This window comes from Mesocricetus auratus, unplaced genomic scaffold, assembly GCF_017639785.1.
Source record: "Mesocricetus auratus isolate SY011 unplaced genomic scaffold, BCM_Maur_2.0 Super-Scaffold_15014, whole genome shotgun sequence".
NCBI classification, from domain to species: Eukaryota; Metazoa; Chordata; class Mammalia; order Rodentia; family Cricetidae; genus Mesocricetus; species Mesocricetus auratus.
The window spans coordinates 57,145,143-57,162,318 of NW_024429186.1; the positions used below are offsets into that span (position 1 = coordinate 57,145,143).

Genomic DNA, 17,176 nt, shown 5'->3' on the forward strand with positions numbered 1-17,176 from the left:
TATAGCTTAGACTGGCTTAGAACCTTCAAATGCTAGGATTACAAGATGTATCATGCACAGCTTACTAGGACATTACTGAAAATGATTTGCTAGAAAAAGGTTTGGTGGTACAATTAAACAATTGACTTTAAACCTGGACATCTTGTTAGCTTTGTTGACTATGAGCAGATAGGAACTGTAATTCTTTTTTTTTTTTTTTGGTTTTTCGAGACAATGAACTGTAATTCTAAGGATACCAACTTTATTTTGTTCAAGAGTCAAATGAAATTTGAGTAGTCAAAATACATTTCAACATAAATATGTATGTATATTTGTAAACAAACAATGAAACAGCACCGGGACTTGTATAAAATTTCATGTTTTTATGCAAGCTGCTTAAATAATAAGTCACACTTGGTCTATTTTCAATGCATACAACTGAAGACGCTATTGCAGCTGTTCATCAGATACCCCGGGGGCTTTTCCTTAGCTATTTCAGACACTCAAACCAATATTGTCTATATTCTGAGTATCAACTTGAGTTGCAGATAAAGATGAAACACTTCACACAGTGTTGAAGTGATGCACTCTGGCATAGGCTGCCTTCCGAACCATTTTCCATCCCCAGGAGACAGGCTTATCAAGATGGCTCGTCAGCTAAGTCACGCTGGTCAAAATACCTAGCAAGAAAAAGAATTCAGTGTGTGCATTCACATCAAGCACAGCAATACCTATAACAGTAGAAGCTTACAACTTGACACACACATTAAAAAAATGGAGGGAGGAGACGCTGCATTCTTCAGGAAAGCTGCCTGGGTTTGGATCCTATCTCTACCATACACTACCCCTCTGAGGTTCAGGGAGTAGGAAAGTTATTTCCCATCTTTCTGCCAGTTTTCTCATAAACCTACCTATTATGACATACTAAGAAAAACGCTTGTGCCGGGTGGTGGTTGCGCACACCTCTAATCCCAGCACGTGGGAGGCAGAGGCAGGCAGATCTCTGTGAGTTCGAGACCAGCCTGGTCTACAAGAGCTAGTTCCAGGACAGCTTCCAAAGCCATAGAGAAACCCTGTTTTGAAAAACCGAAGGGGGAAAAAAAAAGAGCCCAGCAGTGGTGGCACATGCCTTTAACCCCAGCAGTGGTGGCACATGCCTTTAACCCCAGCAGTGGTGGCACATGCCTTTAACCCCAGCAGTGGTGGCACATGCCTTTAACCCCAGCAGGTGGATCTCAGTTTGAGGCCAGCAAGGACTAGCTAGCTAGAGAACCCTATTTCAAAAAACCAACAAACCCCCTAGATGCTCAGTATGTGTGTGTTTTCAAAACATGTTGTTTGGGGAAGGGATGACTTCTGGGTATTTAATTAAATGTATTATGAAGCTTTAGAAAGGTGCTAGCAAAAACAAGACAAAGCAAACAGTAGTAACAAATGAGCAAACACATGCCCAGAAAGGGACCTAAAATAAATGTGTCCCTTTTGTGTAGAGTTAGAATATACATTCAGAGGACACTCTGATACAAGGTATTAAATCAAACAAAGAATGCAGATGCAGCTTAGTTGGTAGACCTTTGCCTTACACATACAAGGCACCAGGTTCTATCCCCAGTTCTGATAAAAAAGAAAAGGAAATGAGATTAAACATACTAGATAGACCCGGGCGGTGGTGGCGCACGCCTTTAATCCCAGCACTCGGGAGGCAGAGGCAGGCGGATCTCTGTGAGCTCGAGGCCAGCCTTGTCTACAAAGTGAGTTCCAGGACAGCCTCCAAAGCCACAGAGAAACCCTGTCTCGAAAAACCAAAAAAAAAAAACCAACCAAACAAACAAAAAAACATACTAGATAGAAACACACAGCGGCTGAAAATGAAGGAAGCATTAGCACGTTCTACCTTCTACTGATAACAAACAGGAAATCGGATGTCTTAATTTACCTGCTAACTAAGCAGATCAGCAGATTCAAAGCAGGAACTCTTTCATCATCTTTACTGCCCTGAAAAACAGAAAAAGTATAGCTTTCTTCCCCCTCAAATATGTTCATACTAAATATTAGATGACAGTCATCACCACATGGGATAAACTGTCAAGATGCTGGTTTTTGACTCATGCCTTAGATATCAGAGGTGGGAGGCAGAAGCAGGTGGACCTCTAAGTTTAAGGCCAGCCTTGTCCCCAAAATGAACAAACAGAAGAAAACTGAAGTGAAGCATTCCTTGAAAACACTGAAGTATTTATTTTTGTTTTTAGGCAAGGTTTCACTGTTTACCCCCAGCTGGCCTGGAACTCCCTATGCAGACTGGCCTGACCTAATATTCAGTGACCTGCCTGCTTTGCCTCTTGAGTGCTGAGGTTAAAAAGCATTATGCCTGGCCCATCTTTTATTTATTTATTTATTTAGATTTTATTTATTTATTATGAATACAACATCCTGCCTCTATGTATGTCTGCAAGCCAGGAAAGGGCACCAGATCTCATTACAGATGGTTGTGAGCCACCATGTGGTTGCTGGGAATTGAACTCATGACCTCTGGAAGAGCAGTCAGTGCTCTTAACCTCTGAGCCATCTCTCCAGCCCTGGCCCATCTTTTATTTATAAAATTAAAATATAAACACATTACATTTCCCCTGTTCCCAGGTTTCCTCCCTCCAATCATTTCCATGTACCCCCATCTTGCTCGCTCTCAAATTCATGGCCTCTTTTCCTTGCTTTACACAATTTCAGGGCTGATGAGTTGGATAACTAATTTGGTGGCCTCCAACTATCAGCATTCTTTAGTTACTTACAAGAGGCCCCTTATTTTATTCTGAGGCTTAGGTTTCATGTAGCCCAGTGGGACCTAACATTCTTATGCAGTCTCCAGGCTGCTCTTGATTCTCCTGCCTCCACCTCCCCAGTGCTGACAGGCTTAGGCTATCACACTTGAAATATGCAGTGCCATGGCTAGAAACCTGTGCATGCTAGAAAAGCCTGTAATCAATAGGTTTTAGCCCCAGTTACAATCTCTTATTTTACTTTGTTGGTTTTTCGAGACAAGGTTTCTCTGTGTAACAGTCCTGGCTATCCTGGAAGTAGCTCTGTAGATCAGGCTGGCCTTGAACTCGGAGATCCACCTGTCTTTGCCTCCCCAGTGCTTGGATTAAAGGCACTTTATTTTATTTTTTAATTATGCTTCTATTTAGTGTGTATTTCCCAGGATATCAAGTTCAGGTCACCAGCCCAACATCATATAAAGAAAGATACTGTTCAGAAGGATTAATAATTAATGCTGGGCAGTGCTGGTGCATGCCTTTAATCCCAGCACTCAGGAAGCAGAGGCAGTCAAATCTTTTGAGTTTAGCTACCCTGGTCTACAGAATGAGTTCTAGGACAGCCAGGGGTTACACAGGGAGACCCTGTCATGGAATCAATGCTATTTTCAAGGGTTCTAGTTTTACAGGCACTACAACAGGGGTGGTTATAAATGAAGTGAGGCAGGGATTGTTCTGGACACACTCCTGTTAGGTGATCCTCCCCACCATATCATGATATAGTTGGTAGGCAGAACAACAGATGGGGTCTTCGAGCTTCCAAGATCAAACTAAAATCAACTTCTTTTCAGGTTGGGGAGAGTGCTTGCCCAGCATACAGAAGGTCCTGGTTCAATCCTCCATACTTAATAAACACTAGCCTCAGGTATTTTGCTAGAGCAACACAAAACAGACTAAGACAAGAGTGAAGTCATGAGCACCAGAACCAAAGTTCTGGGGTCTAGTCATTTTCCATCTTGTCTGTACCTTACGACTTCCTTTATCTGAAGGAGAAAAAAAATCTTCACTGTACTCCTTTTCCATATTTTATTTTATTTTATTTTGGAGACAGGTCTTACTATGTAGTCATGGCTGGCCCTACAGAAATCCACCTGCCTCTGCCTTCTAAGTGCTGCGATTAAAGGTGCACACTGCCATGTCCCCATCCCCCGCTTCTGAGAGAGGGTCTTTTATATAGCTCAGGCTGGACTTAACTGCAGTCCTCTCCTTTCCACCTCCTAGATGCTAGGATTACAGTCTTGTCCACCATATCAGGCTTTGTTATTTAATCTACTATATTTGAGACTTTTTTGGTTTTGTGGCTTCTTTAATCTCAACTAATAACATATCCCACATTTTTCTATGTCACATAACATTGGCATCTCTTTTCCACCATATACATGAGTAGACTGAATCAGTATCCGGCATACACGTTATAACTCACCACCAGGAGTCTAACTTCAGAGCATCTTCTTGCAAGCTGTCGAATTAGTGAATGAGCCTCAGGTAGTAAAGGCTTTTCAAGGCAAGCCAACAAAGCATAAAACCATCTTCCCTAAGTAAAAATTTAAGAAGCAATAAATAGACAAATAATGAAGCACCCATTTAGCTTGCTTTTCTAAATGCCCAATGTTGTTTTCTGCTTACATGCTATGAATAAATTAAATGATAGCTCCTCTATCTCCTAGCCATAGACCTAGGCCACTAGATACTTCAAAATTGCCCCAGATTCCCAATAAGCTCACTTCTGATATCTGTACTACAGAGTCTGAACCCAAATGAATCCTTAAAAAACACAAAGTTCTGGGGTTTCATGTAGCTAGACTCTTGAAATAGTATTTTAATTATAAAATAGAAAAGTAGGGCGCTGGAGAGATGACTTAGTGGTTAAGAGCACTGGCTGCAGCCGGGCGTTGGTGGCGCACGCCTTTAATCCCAGCACTCGGGAGGCAGAGGCAGGCGGATCTCTGTGAGTTCGAGGCCAGCCTGGTCTACAAAGTGAGTTCCAGGACAGCCTCCAAAGCTACAGAGAAACCCTGTCTCGAAAAACCAAAAAAAAAAAAAAAAAAAAAAAAAAAAAAGAGCACTGGCTGCTTTTCCGGAGGTCCTGAGTTCAATTCCCAGTAACTACATGGTAGCTCACAGCCATCTGTACCCTCTCCTGATGTGCAGACAAACACACAGACAGAACACTGGCTACATAATAAATAAATAAATTAAAAAAAAAAACACATCTTAAAAAAATAAATCTTAAAAAATTGGTACTAACAGTTTACACAGAAAAATGTTAAGAATATTAAGGAAATAGAAGAAACATATCTTCAGTCTTATTAACCAGATACAAATTTTGACTTTTGAAATGTTTGATTTCAGGCTTTTTACAGTATTCAGAATGGTTAAAATTATGTGAAAGTCAGGTATGTTCCTAGGGGATAAAATCAGTGTGAGTGATTTTAGTATGTTTTATCTCATGAAAAAATATGCTAAACACTTGTTTTTACTGAGACAGGGCCAATTTGTAGCCCTTGCTGGCGTCAGACTTACTATGTAGTCCAGGCATGCCTTGAACTCACAAGTGATCTGCCCGCCTCAGCCCACCCAGAACTAGGATTTCAGGTATGTGCTGCTACACCTGACTGAAGATTTAAGAGTGACTCTCAGGGAAGACCACACCCACGGTCCTGCTGTGCCTTTTATTTAGAAAAGTTTTTGTTTTTTCTCTTAACTCCATCCTTAAAATCTGTATTAAAAAATATCTTTAGTAATCTCTGACTTCATTGAAAAAAAAAAAAAGGTTTAAAAGAATGAAAAGGTTGCCGGGTGTTGGTGGCGCAGGGCTTTTATCCCAGCACTTAGGAGGTAGAGACAGGCGGATCTCTGTGAGTTCTAGGTCAAGGTCAGCCTGGTTTACAGAGAGGTTCCAGGACAACCTTCAAAGTTACAGAGAAACCCTGTCTCAAAAACAAAAAACAAAACAAAAAAACCCAAAAAGGCCTCAAGTGAAGGTCAAGTGTTAAAGTGAGCTCTACCTCTGAGGGACTATATGACTGTAAAAAGTCTACTAAGCCTACCTGTGCTTTAATGTCCCTACCTGTAAAATGGGCTGGCAGCTCATAAACTCTCAGAGTTAATGAAGAAATGTGCAAAACCTTCTTAGAATAACAGACGCAATGTGTTTGTGACTATTGCTCACATCTTTTTTGTATTTTTTCTTTTTGGTTTTTCGAGACAGGGTTTCTCTGTGTTGCCCTGGTTGGCCTGGAGCTCCCTGTGTAGACCATGCTTGTCTCAAACCCACAAAGATCTGCCTGCCTCTGCCTCCCTAGTGCTAGGAAGGCGTGTACCACCATCTGCCTTTTTTTGTATTTTTGAGACAAGGTCTTATTCTGTAGCCTAAGCTGACCTACAATTCATTATGTAGCTGAGGCTGCCCTCAAACTCTTGTACCTGTCTCCCAAGTACTACAATTCACAGCAGGTGCCACTATATTCCTAGTCTCTATCACTTTTTTTTGTTTGTTTTATCAAGACAGGAAGTTGTCCTGGAACTCTCTCTATAGACCAATCTGGCCTTGAACTCAGAGAGATCTGCCTGCCTCTGCCTCCTGAGTGCTGGGATTAGAGGCGTGAGCCACCAACCCCGGCCTCCCTATCACTTTCTAAATGACGAAAATATATTGATTTTTCTTATAAGGTCCTTATTTATAAACAAGATTTGGGCTTTATATTGCAGAACACATGAATACATATATGCATAATTATAAATACTGTAGTCACACCTCATATAAGTAAACATAATTTTGCCTGCATAATGAAAAGAAAAAGATGTAATACTACCAATTCTGGAGTAAAATCTCTTTCTCCAAACCAATTACTCAGATATTCCAAGACACTAGTAACTGTTGCCTAAAAAAACAGAAGTGGGGTGGGGTGGGGCAGGAAACAGTGACATTAGAGATAAAACAAGTTCAACACAAGTTCCAGTAATTGCAGTTAAAAGGCATCTGTAAGGGTTAAAATAAAATGGCTTTGCTCTTTAGATTTCCAGAGAAAACTGTGAGTACTGAATGTGGCTCACACCGTAGCAACTGGCTTTTTCTTTTGTTTCTTGACACAGGGTCTCACTATGTGGCCCTGACTGGCCTGGATTCACAATGCAGAGCAGGCTGGCCTCAAACTTGTGGCCATCCTCCTGCCTCTGCTTCCCAAGTGCTACCGTTTACAGGCATGAGCACATGCCTGACTGAAAAGAGTCCTTTAAGAGAAATACTTTTATACTCTCAAGTGCCAGCGTAGGCTTTAAATTTAGTTTGTAACTAATGAAAAATTTCAAACATTCCTACAAAAAGAGCCTTTAGTTTACTTACCGATTCATATCAAGTTGAAAAACAAATCTAAAGAGAAACAAACTTAGCTAGAGAGGATGTTTTAAAACTACACAAATGAAATTATCAGTGCTTGAATATATTCTCTTACTTAAATGTAAGTGGGTACTTAAACCCTCAAATAATAGACTTTAGCTATGACTACCAGCTTCTTTCCTTTCTGAGACAGGGTGTCTCTACAGAACCCTGGCTGTCCTGGAACTTGCTCTGGTCAGCCTGGTCTACCTGCCTCTGCCTCCTGATTGCTGGGGTTAAAGGTATGTGCTGACTGGCTTCATTTGTTTTTAAGTTGACAATAAAAATCTCTACTCCTAGAGGACTAAAAAATGAAATCCCATCTGTTTTCCCCTTTGGTCCTCCAATAAATTATCTATTTCAATCGTCATGAACTAAGCTGAGATAGTCCCTTTACAACTATAACTGTGTCTTGGCCTCAGGTACTGATTTCTGGATGCAGACTTAACACTCATAACTAAATGTACACAAATGAATGTTAGCAGTATATCAGCAACATAAGCACCACCTGTCACAGAATCTTTTATTTGATGAAAATTTTTTCCTCAGGTATAAAACAGCTATTAACATTATTTTTTTACATTGAAATACAATCAGAATCACCGCAGGGCCTAGACAAGACCCTGCCTACTGTAAATACTGAGTAAATGGACTCAAACCCTTTCATATAGACTGCAAGCAAATGACAGTATGCATTGTTTGACGGACAGTGCTTACCTGATTCATTCTGCTTACAATACTAAGCAAGGGAGGAAAACCAATCTGGAAGAAAAAGGAGAGACTGAGGTTTACTAAATGACAGTACAAGTGGGACTTCATTTATTTCTGTTCAAAGTTGTAAGTTTCTTGTCAAACAAAGGACAGGAAATTCCAAGGGCTGGAGGTGTAGCTCTGTGATAGAGCACTTGGTTAGTGTGTGTTACATGCTGGGCTTAGGTCTCAGTTATGTGAGGGAAAAGAAAAGGAGAGAGAGAGAGAGAGAGAGAGGGAGAGAGGGAGAGAGGTGGGGAAGAGAAAGGGAGGGAGGGGAGAGAGGAAGAGAGGGGGAGAAGGAGAGAGGGCTGGAGAAATGGCTTAGCTTAGCGTGGAGGGTTATTTCCTGCCCTTGCAGAGAACCCATATGGTGGCTCACAGCTGTCTGTAACTCTAGTTCCAGGAGATCCTTTCCACTCTTCTGGCTTCCTGGACACCAGGCACACATATATAGGCAGGCAAACACTCATATACATGAGATTAAAAGAATCTTAAAAACCAAACCAAACCAAACCAAACTTCCTTCTAAAAAAGAAAAGAAGCCATTGAGGCTGGGGAGAGTGCTTGCCATGTAAGAATGAGGACCTGAGTTGGACTGGAGAACCTCTGTAGCACACAGGTTGTGGTGGTGCATGCCTATACTCCTAGTGCTGAGGAAACAGACATGTGGATCCCTGGGCTCACTAGCCTAGAGGATTGGTAAACCCAGACTAGTGAAGTTTAGAAGGACAGCACCTGAGGAGTAGGAGCTGAGGCTGGCCTCTGGCTCCCACATGTACCTTCAGATACATATGCACCCACAGATAGACAAACAGAAGAAAATTTCTTCACTGGGAAACATTCTGAGCATATGGTTTTTTAAAAAAATTAATGTCCTTTATTTTTTTGAGACTATGTAGCACCAAAAGCCATAGAGATCTAGCAGCCTTTGCCTTCTGAATGTTGGCATTAAAGGCGTGCACCCCTCCCTGCCTGGCTGCTTATTGTCTTTTAAGATAGTATCTCATTATGTAGACCAAGTTGGCCTCAAATGCCAGAGATCTGCTTGCTTCTGTTTCTTGAATGCTGGGATTAAAGACATGCATCACCATACCTGGCTTTTATTTTAATTTTTGGTTTGGTTTTATGAAAGAGGCTCTCGACACACAGCCCAAACTATCTTGAACTTAGCGTACAACCCACTGGACTCAGTGATCCTCCTCCTCAGTCTCAGAAGTACTGAGTGCCAACACTACAAATATGCCCCACAATGCGAGGCTAAGAATAGAATCTTAATAGCTCAAATATTAAAGTAAGCAATCTAAAAAACAAAGCTATTTGAACATATTAACTTTTTTTGTTTGAGACAGCCATATATTTAGTAACAACCTAAATCAGTAACAGTTCTATGAGAAGTGAGGTTGGCATATTCTATAAAAAGTTAGTATTTTGTGAGATGTCTATTTACACCTTTCTAGGTCTTTTTTTTTTTCTTCTTCTTGGTGTGTGTGTGTGTGTGAGAGAGAGAGAGAGAGAGAGAGAGAGAGAGTGAGTGAGTGAGTTTTGGAGCTCTTTGCATTTTTGAGAACAAGGTTTTTATTGTTTTTTTTTTTTTCCTGTACTAACTAGGCCTAGCTTAAGCAGTAGTTTTAAACAGGAAAAACAACCAGGTTAGCCAGGGTTACATAGTGAGACCCCACCACAAAAAACATAAAACAGGTTGAAGAGATGGCTCAGATGTTAAGAGCACTGGCTACTCCTCCAGAGAACCCTGGTTCAATTCCCAGCACTCACATGGTAGCTCTCACCTACTTATAACTCTAGTTCCAGGGGATCTGACACTTTCACACAGACATACATGCAAGTAAAACACAAATACACATAAAAACAAAAGGAAACCTCAAGGGGAAAAAAAAAACCCAACAACAACCAAAACCAAAAAACCAAACAACAGTGAAATAAGCAAACTATATATACATACTATATGCAGTAATACAGATGTATATATATAGTGGGTCTTAAAAAATTAAAGATATGTATATGTACTTTCTTGAGAGTATGTGGGTGGGCAAACATGTGTCATGGTGTGTGTGTAGATGGGAAAACAGGAGTTGGTTCTCTCCTTCCACTATGTGGGTTCTGGGAATTGAACTCAAGTTGTCAAGTTTGGTGGCAAATGCCTTTACCCACAGAGCCATCTGGTGGTCCTCACAATGGGTTTTATGGGACTATCTACAAACTTAGAAGCAGCTCAATTATGAAGAGCAAGAAGTTAGACACAAAATAGTTTGGGTGGTGTGTCATGATGATTATGAGATCAAGACCATCCCAGGCTACAGTGACTTCCAGGACAGCCTTGAGAAAGACTCTGTCTCAATATTCTCCACAAACTCATGAAAAATTTAAATATACTCTCAATATTTCATCTGCAGAATAAGTTGATTAATAACTTAAAAGAATTCCTAATTGAGCTGGGTGGTGGTAGTGCAAGCCTTTAATTCTAGCACTGGGGAGGCAGAGACAGGCAGATCTCTGTGAGTTTGAGGCCAGACTGGTCTACAAAGTGAGTTTTGGACAGCCAGGACTACACAGTGATTTCCTAGTTGAAAAAAACAAAAAGCCAACCAAAGCAAGTGATTTCTGATTATCATATTTTCCTGTGTTTCTGACTACTTGTAACTTCATGTTTAATCCATGCCCAATCATTAACAACTTGTCTTAGTCATACCCAGCTTTGCTTTTAACAACCTGTGAAAAAAGAGCAAGCAGCTCCTAGGTCATGAGGTGCACACAGACAGTCTGTGGTTTGAATTTGGTGGGAGTGGTAAATGGATATATATGTATATATTATATACACACTACTATGCTAATTGATGTCTGTAATTCTTTCACTTCTTGTGTTTATCAACATCATCACTTACTTGTACATAGTCAATCCCAGGACTTTCATTTGTAGATGGACCAACAGCCCCTTCAGCGCATAACCTTTCACCCAGACAAAATTTTTTCCAGCCTTCTTCATCTTCAGATTTTGGCTGAAAAGAAATTACTTATTTATATTTATTTATTTTTATACTGAACAGTAAAAAAAGAAGTGAGGCCAAACATGTCACTGAAGGAAACTTCAAATGCAAGAAATGAGCAAATAAAAATTTGGCTCTTTTTTTTGGAGACAGGGTTTCTCTGTGTAGCTTTTGAGCCTGTCCTGGCATTCACTCTATAGACCAGGCTAGACTTGAACTCACAGAGATCTGTCTACCTCTGCCTCCCAAGTGCTAGAATTAAAGGCATGCACCACCTTCCCATTGCCCAAACTGGAAAAGGTGAGGGTTCCCTATATCTTGATTACCCCAACTTGAAGACGTGGTGCTAGTAATTAAGGATATAACTATCTCCCCTCTCCAAATTCCTATGTTGAAGGCCTAACTGCCAGAACTGTGGGCTGTGACTGCTGCTGGAGCAATACAGTGAGACCCTATCTCAAAAACAACCAAAGAAAGAAAAAAAACCCACAAAAACAAAACACGAACTGACTCAGGCTACTACTATAACAAATTGATACACATACATACTGGCATATGAAAGAAAATAAAAATAATACAGACTAAGCAATTAACTCTTTAAAGACCAGAATATGGATTATTTCACATAGGCATACACTGGACAACTTAAGCCAAGAAACTCACATACCATTGTCACGTTACTATCCAACTGCTGAGATTTCCAGTGATTTCTATGCTTGTTCACACTCTAAAGGAAGAAAAGTTAATCATCTTCAGAGAATGAAAAACTAAAAAGAAACAAGCTTTTGTACAAAATTCCTACTATCCTAAAATTTAGAAAATACACACATACTAATATATCTAATGATTAGAATAATTTGGTAACTGATTAATAAATACTTGTATATTTATAATTTTCCCAATTACAGTCTAAGAACTATAACACCTGAAGGAGGTTTAATTTGATTAAAAGGAACACTTGCCTGTCGAACAGCTGAAAACTGTACCACTTGTTGCTGCTGCCACTGAAGTGTTGGAGAATAACCTTCAGGAGCAGGCTGGCATCCTGAAAGCTGGAAATCAGGCAGTTTTAGTGCTGTAACTAGAATCTATGCCTATGCAGAGTAAGAGGAAAACCATGATAAGATTATTTAAGACAATAAGGCTCTATTTTATTAGAGAAGAAAAGCAGGTAGTTCACTTTACAATCCTTGGACAAGGGGCTAGAGAGATGGCTAAGTGGTTAAGAGCATTGACTGCTCTTCCAAAGGATCTGGGATCAATTCCTACCACCCATATGGCAGCTGACCACTGTCTGCAGCTCCAGTTCCAGGGGATCTGAGGCCCTCAGACATACGTGCAGACAAAACACCATTGCACATGAAATAAAAATAAATCATTAAAAATACAAACAGATCCTTTGTCATTTTACTTAGAAAAATGTGGGCTGAATGTTGTGGGTGAAGTTTCTATGAAATACGAATGATATGAACCTGAAGGATATAACTTAATTCTATTTTTCTATAATAGTGAAGAGAAACAAAAAAAGAGAGATATACCCCAAATAATGAATTTTGGGATGGTCAAAATATATCCAATAACTTAAAGAACTTAAAAAGATCTACTTGGGATTTTTTCTACTTTTTGGGGGGTGGGGGTGGACACAGTGACGGCACTGCAACCCCAGGGGTTCTCATATAAGGTGGACAAATACTACCCTTACTTTTGCTTTCCAAAACAGACACAGTTAATAAATGATCAGGTATTGCCTTCTAATAAAATTCAGTGGGGTAAATTGAAAAGAAAAAAACAAAACAAAACTTAAGTTTACAGGAAGTCATGTGCCATCATGTAAAAACTTGTGAAATTATAGAAAACCTGATTTAAAACATCCTAATTGTAAACATTAAAGGCATTCATTACTGCAAACAAAAAATTACCAAAAACCTTCCAAAGCAAAACGAAAACCTGACCGTAGGATAAATATAATCTTGAGACACCCTTCCCCTCTTTTATCCTACCCCTGAAGCAGGGTTTCCCTAGGTGGCCTTGGCTGTCTGGAAATCACTATGTAGACTGGGCTAGCTTTGAACTAAACAGAGGTCTGCCAGTCTCTGACTCCCTAGTGCTGGCATTAAAGCTTCATTTATGTGTATATGTGTTCTGTCTGCATGCATGTCTGTGTACTACATGCATGCCTGGTACCTGAAGAGGTGAAAAGAGAGCATCGGATCCCCTTAACTAGAGCTAGAGATGGTTGTGAGCAGCGATATGGGGGTTGGGAATTGAACCTGCAGTCTCTGGAAGAACATCCAGTGCTTTTAACTACTGAGCTATCTCTCCAGTCCTGTAGTTATTATATTTATTGAGTGCTGTTTATTTCCTTCATGCAAAGACAAGATGATATAATTATTTGGTTATTTTATGTGTCCTTTAGGAGACTGTTACTGGACAAGCATGGGGAACTTTCTTCTGTTTTTTCTTTCTGAGATGAGGGTCTCATATATTCCAGGCTACCTGGAACTCTCTATGTAGAGAATGACCTGGACATCCCAACTCTCTTGTCTCTATCTCCAAGTGCTAGGATTATAAGAGTGCTCACCAACATGCCTGGTCTGTAAGGACCTTTTCTCTATTATCTTCTGCTGTGTTCCTAGGGTCCAGCACAACTTAACTGATTACTAAAAAGTGTGCTGGATAAGCAAATGAATAAAGACCAGAGTATGCATGAAAAGGACAGAAAGACGATAAGACATTTGTGTTTTCATTCTGAGAAAATACCAGGTAAAATGCAGAATGGGGCACCACACACCAGTTTGATAGTAACTAAAAAGACACAGCCAGAAAAAAATTCCTTCATAATTTACTTATAAAGGTTAGCATAAGTAAGCAACTGAATTACTTTTTTGGGGCTGTATGTGTGTAATCTTTTAAATGATATACACACACACACACTCTCACATTTCTCAGAGGGTCTCATAATGCAGGCTGGCCTCCAAATCAAAATGCGTTGGCCACCAGTGGTGTGTAACTTTGTAGGGTGCAATCTAATCATATCCTACACACCACAACTGATACTCTCCCCTCCAACCTCCCCACCCCCCATAGGGTTTCTGTGTGTAACAGTCCTGGCTGTCCTGGAACTAGCTGTGTAGATCAGGCTGGCCTCAAACTCAGAGATCCGCCCGCCTCTTCCTCTGGAGTGGTGGGATTGAAGGCGTGCGCCACTGCCCAACTCTTCTCATATTCTTGATATGACAGAAAACGCTTTAGTTATTTGTGTCTGGTTATAGTATTCCCAGTTGGTTAGTAAAACTCACAGAAATATTCACACTCTGCTTCCTCTTCAACTTCTTCGGATCAATTTGGGCTACCACAACGTCTGGACACTGAGCCGCTTCGATCCTACAAGTAAGTAATACATGTGTGAAATTTATTATTGTGCTTTGCTCGTGTCTCGTGTGTAGTGCAACAGAGGCATCTTCACTATGAAATCGCAAATAAAATCCAGACTCCCAATAAAAGAACAAAACGCCTGACGTTATCTAGATCAAGAGCAGAGAGATTTAAGAGCACACCTTTTAACGTGCAATCAAATTCAAAGGATATTTGACAACGGTAGGTTGTAATCCAGGGATCTTCCCAGACCTCCCGAGAGATAGGAAACCAAACAGAGGAGGAACTGTCGCACACGGAGGGTCAAGCGCTGCACCGGTCTATTCCCAGTGCACTCTCACAGGGCAAAAAATCACTCACTGCACCCTCCTCAGATACTCCTGAGGCGTCCTGGGGGGCACCGAGGGATCGAAGCCTTCCGTCAAGTCACAGGGCTCCACGGGTAACAACCGTGGCATCAACTCTTCCACCGCAGACTCCGCTGGAACCCACGCCATGGTATTCGAACCCGCCAATCCCTATTGCGCCTGCGCCCAGGGCAAGCACGGCGCAGGAGCTTAAGCGTCCTCCGGTGGCGCCGACCGGCTTTAAGGGGGCGGAGCCGCGCCAACTTGCGGGTTGCATCAAGTTTATCGCTCCGGTGGTAGAACGAAGAGTGCGAGTTTAATTCCTGATAGAACTGGTTCCTAAGGGCTTTTTTTTTTTTTAAACCTAATTCCATTTTCTCTTCCGAAGCATGGGTAGGGAGCAGGGACTGAGGATGACCTTTATAGTCTTGAATATTTTCTAAATTAGTAAACAATATTGCTGTAATGGTCATTTTTTAGGGTTCTAAAGAATTCAACCGCAGCTAAGCACTTAACATTAGTCTAAATCTCACAACCCTTTCAAGAGGGTGGTGTCTTTCTGGGATTCGCGGGGAACAAAATTGACATAAAGTGGATGTATGGAGAGCTTAATTTTTTTTTTTCGGAGAGCATCTTAGTAGTGTGTAGCTCATGCTATTCTGGAACCCATTAAATAGCTCAAACTGTCCTTGGTCCTGGGATTATAGGAATGAACCAAGTATCACCCGTGGATAATTTTTAGGGTTTTGAGACTGTGTCTCTTCTATAGCCCAGAAGGATCAACAGTTTGCAAAGTAACTTAAGCTGACCTGCCTCCCCGCCCCCCGAACTATTAGGATTACAGGAAGGAGCAGCCACCACCAGCCTAGAGTGTAAAGTGTGAAATTACGACTTTTGTGTTTGTGTGTGGATGCCTGCATGTCACAGCAGGTGCGGAGGTCAGAGGACAACTACAACTTTGGGAAGTAGGGTCTCTCTTTCCACCTTGAGATTTCTGCAGCAAGCGAGTTTACTGGCTGAGCCATTTCATTGGTTCTGTACACAACGACGAAAACTCAAAAGTGGAAGAACCTGGGCATCTTTTTCTAGTAAACACTTAGAGTATTGTCGGCTAGTCGCCTTTTCTTTCTCCGTTTGAACACACGGATAAATCTATCAGAAAAAAAAAACAACAAACAAACCCTGCAAGAGTTTTTTCTACATACTAGAAAGCTGAAAAACATTCAAACAGTAGACACGAAAGCTCCATCTGGTGGTTAACAGAAAAATTTTCTTGCCGTTACTAGCAATGTCCCAGTCGGGTATTTTACCGTGACTATCAAGCCTAGACTCCTGACCCCTGAAACTTCGCAGCGGCACCCTCCCGCCACGTCCCACCTCCTATTCCCCCCGGTTACGCCCTTTCTGCTTCCCGCCCCGCCTATTGCCTCCTGCTCGCCCCGCCCCTTCCTGAATTATCCCCGCCCTTTGCCTGGGCTAGTAGGATTTATTCGCTCGCCCCACCCTCTTTGTTGCTCCGCCTCCATCCCTCCCGCCACTCGTCCCGCCCATTACCACCCACTCTCCCCGCCCCTTCCGGGACGGTCCCCGCCCCTTGCCTTTCTCGCGCCCCGCCCCTCCGTCGCTGGCCCCTCCTCGAGCCTTTGACGTGGCAGAGGCGGCTCCAGCCATATTGTCCAGGCCGAGGCCCTGCTGGAGGCCGGGGGCGGGACGGTGCCGCCCCTGACTGCGGTGCCACGGCTGCTGCAGGCCGGCGGAGGAGACTGACTTTGCCAGGCGGAGGCTGCGGCCGGCGCGGAGCTCGTACGAAGGTCCTGTGGTAAGGACTGGCGTCGCCGCCACCTCCTCAGCTTCACCCGGGCTGGAGGCGGGCAGCGGGCGGGGGGGTTTAGGACGGCGTCGGCTCCGTTGTCGCCGTGCCCTGGCCTCAGCGGCGAGGCGCGCCGGAGGCTGTGGCCCAGCCCTGAGCCTGTCACGGCGACCCAGCGCCCTCCTCCCCCCAGTCCTCCCAGTTTAGGTGGAAGCACGGGAGCGGGGTGGGAAGGGCGGTCCGAGCCGCTGGCCCGGCACCCACCACCGCCTTCTGGATGACAGGCTTTCCCATCCCTGCCCAAGGCTCCTGGGCCCCGGGGCCTCAAGGTTCGCTTCTTGACTTGATCAGGAGTGCCCTAGACTTTGAACCCAGGTGACTACATCACCCGTAATTCGGCCCCGGGCCTTATAAAGGTTAGGGAGAAAAGGACCGGGCAAAGCTAATGCCTTGGGCCTATGGCTAATGATCACTTTTCAGAACTGAGCAATACCGCACTCGGGCATCCGTTCTGTCGGTAGAGCTTTACTGCTTGTGGAAAAGGAAGAGTAAGAGTTATAGTAAATGCACAGGTAGGCTAAGGAGGAAGTGTCTGATTCACGTCACCTAGCCTTCTGTCATGCCATGTCTTAACACACGCCCACCCTAAGCCGCGGATAACTCGACATGTTCGCTTAAAGAGATTTAAATATAAGCGCATATAAAATATCCTTTCTTTGCAG

At 42.5% G+C, this 17,176-nt stretch overlaps 2 protein-coding genes across 3 annotated transcripts in view; one reads left to right on the forward strand and one right to left on the reverse strand.

The window, feature by feature from the left end:
• Positions 1-224: 224 nt before the first annotated feature.
• Positions 225-14,889, reverse strand: Gemin2 (gem nuclear organelle associated protein 2). Of its 2 annotated transcripts, XM_005080520.4 has the most exons (10): positions 14,658-14,888; positions 14,222-14,306; positions 11,885-11,974; positions 11,590-11,649; positions 10,821-10,934; positions 7,885-7,929; positions 6,605-6,673; positions 4,213-4,323; positions 1,916-1,974; positions 225-659 (listed from the first exon to the last, which is right to left on the reverse strand). In XM_005080520.4, the coding sequence occupies exons 1-10, from the start codon at positions 14,792-14,794 to the stop codon at positions 620-622; spliced, it is 810 nt and encodes a 269-aa protein (XP_005080577.1). In that variant the 5' UTR covers positions 14,795-14,888; the 3' UTR covers positions 225-619. The 2 variants fall into 2 exon arrangements, with proteins under 2 accessions (XP_005080577.1, XP_005080576.1); XM_005080519.4 differs by lacking the exon at positions 1,916-1,974 and having other exon boundaries at positions 14,658-14,889.
• Positions 14,890-16,292: 1,403 nt separating this feature from the next.
• Sec23a (SEC23 homolog A, COPII coat complex component) overlaps positions 16,293-17,176 on the forward strand; it is a 51,979-nt gene continuing 51,095 nt past the window's right edge. Inside the window, exon 1 of the mRNA XM_040743041.1 lies at positions 16,293-16,463. The gene's annotated coding sequence lies outside the window, so the exon portion shown is untranslated. The remainder of the gene's footprint in view (positions 16,464-17,176) is intronic.

Excerpts from the sequence above, each read along its gene's own strand:
- Gemin2 (XM_005080520.4), bottom strand. The coding sequence starts at position 14,794 with ATGGCGTGGGTTCCAGCGGAGTCTGCGGTGGAAGAGTTGATGCCACGG. Across the intron at positions 11,975-14,221 it reads AGCAGAGTGTGAATATTTCT|CTTTCAGGATGCCAGCCTGC; the intron begins GTGAGTTTTACT and ends CCTGATTTCCAG. Across the intron at positions 4,324-6,604 it reads GAGATTTTACTCCAGAATTG|GGAAGATGGTTTTATGCTTT; the intron begins GTAGTATTACAT and ends ATTTTTACTTAG.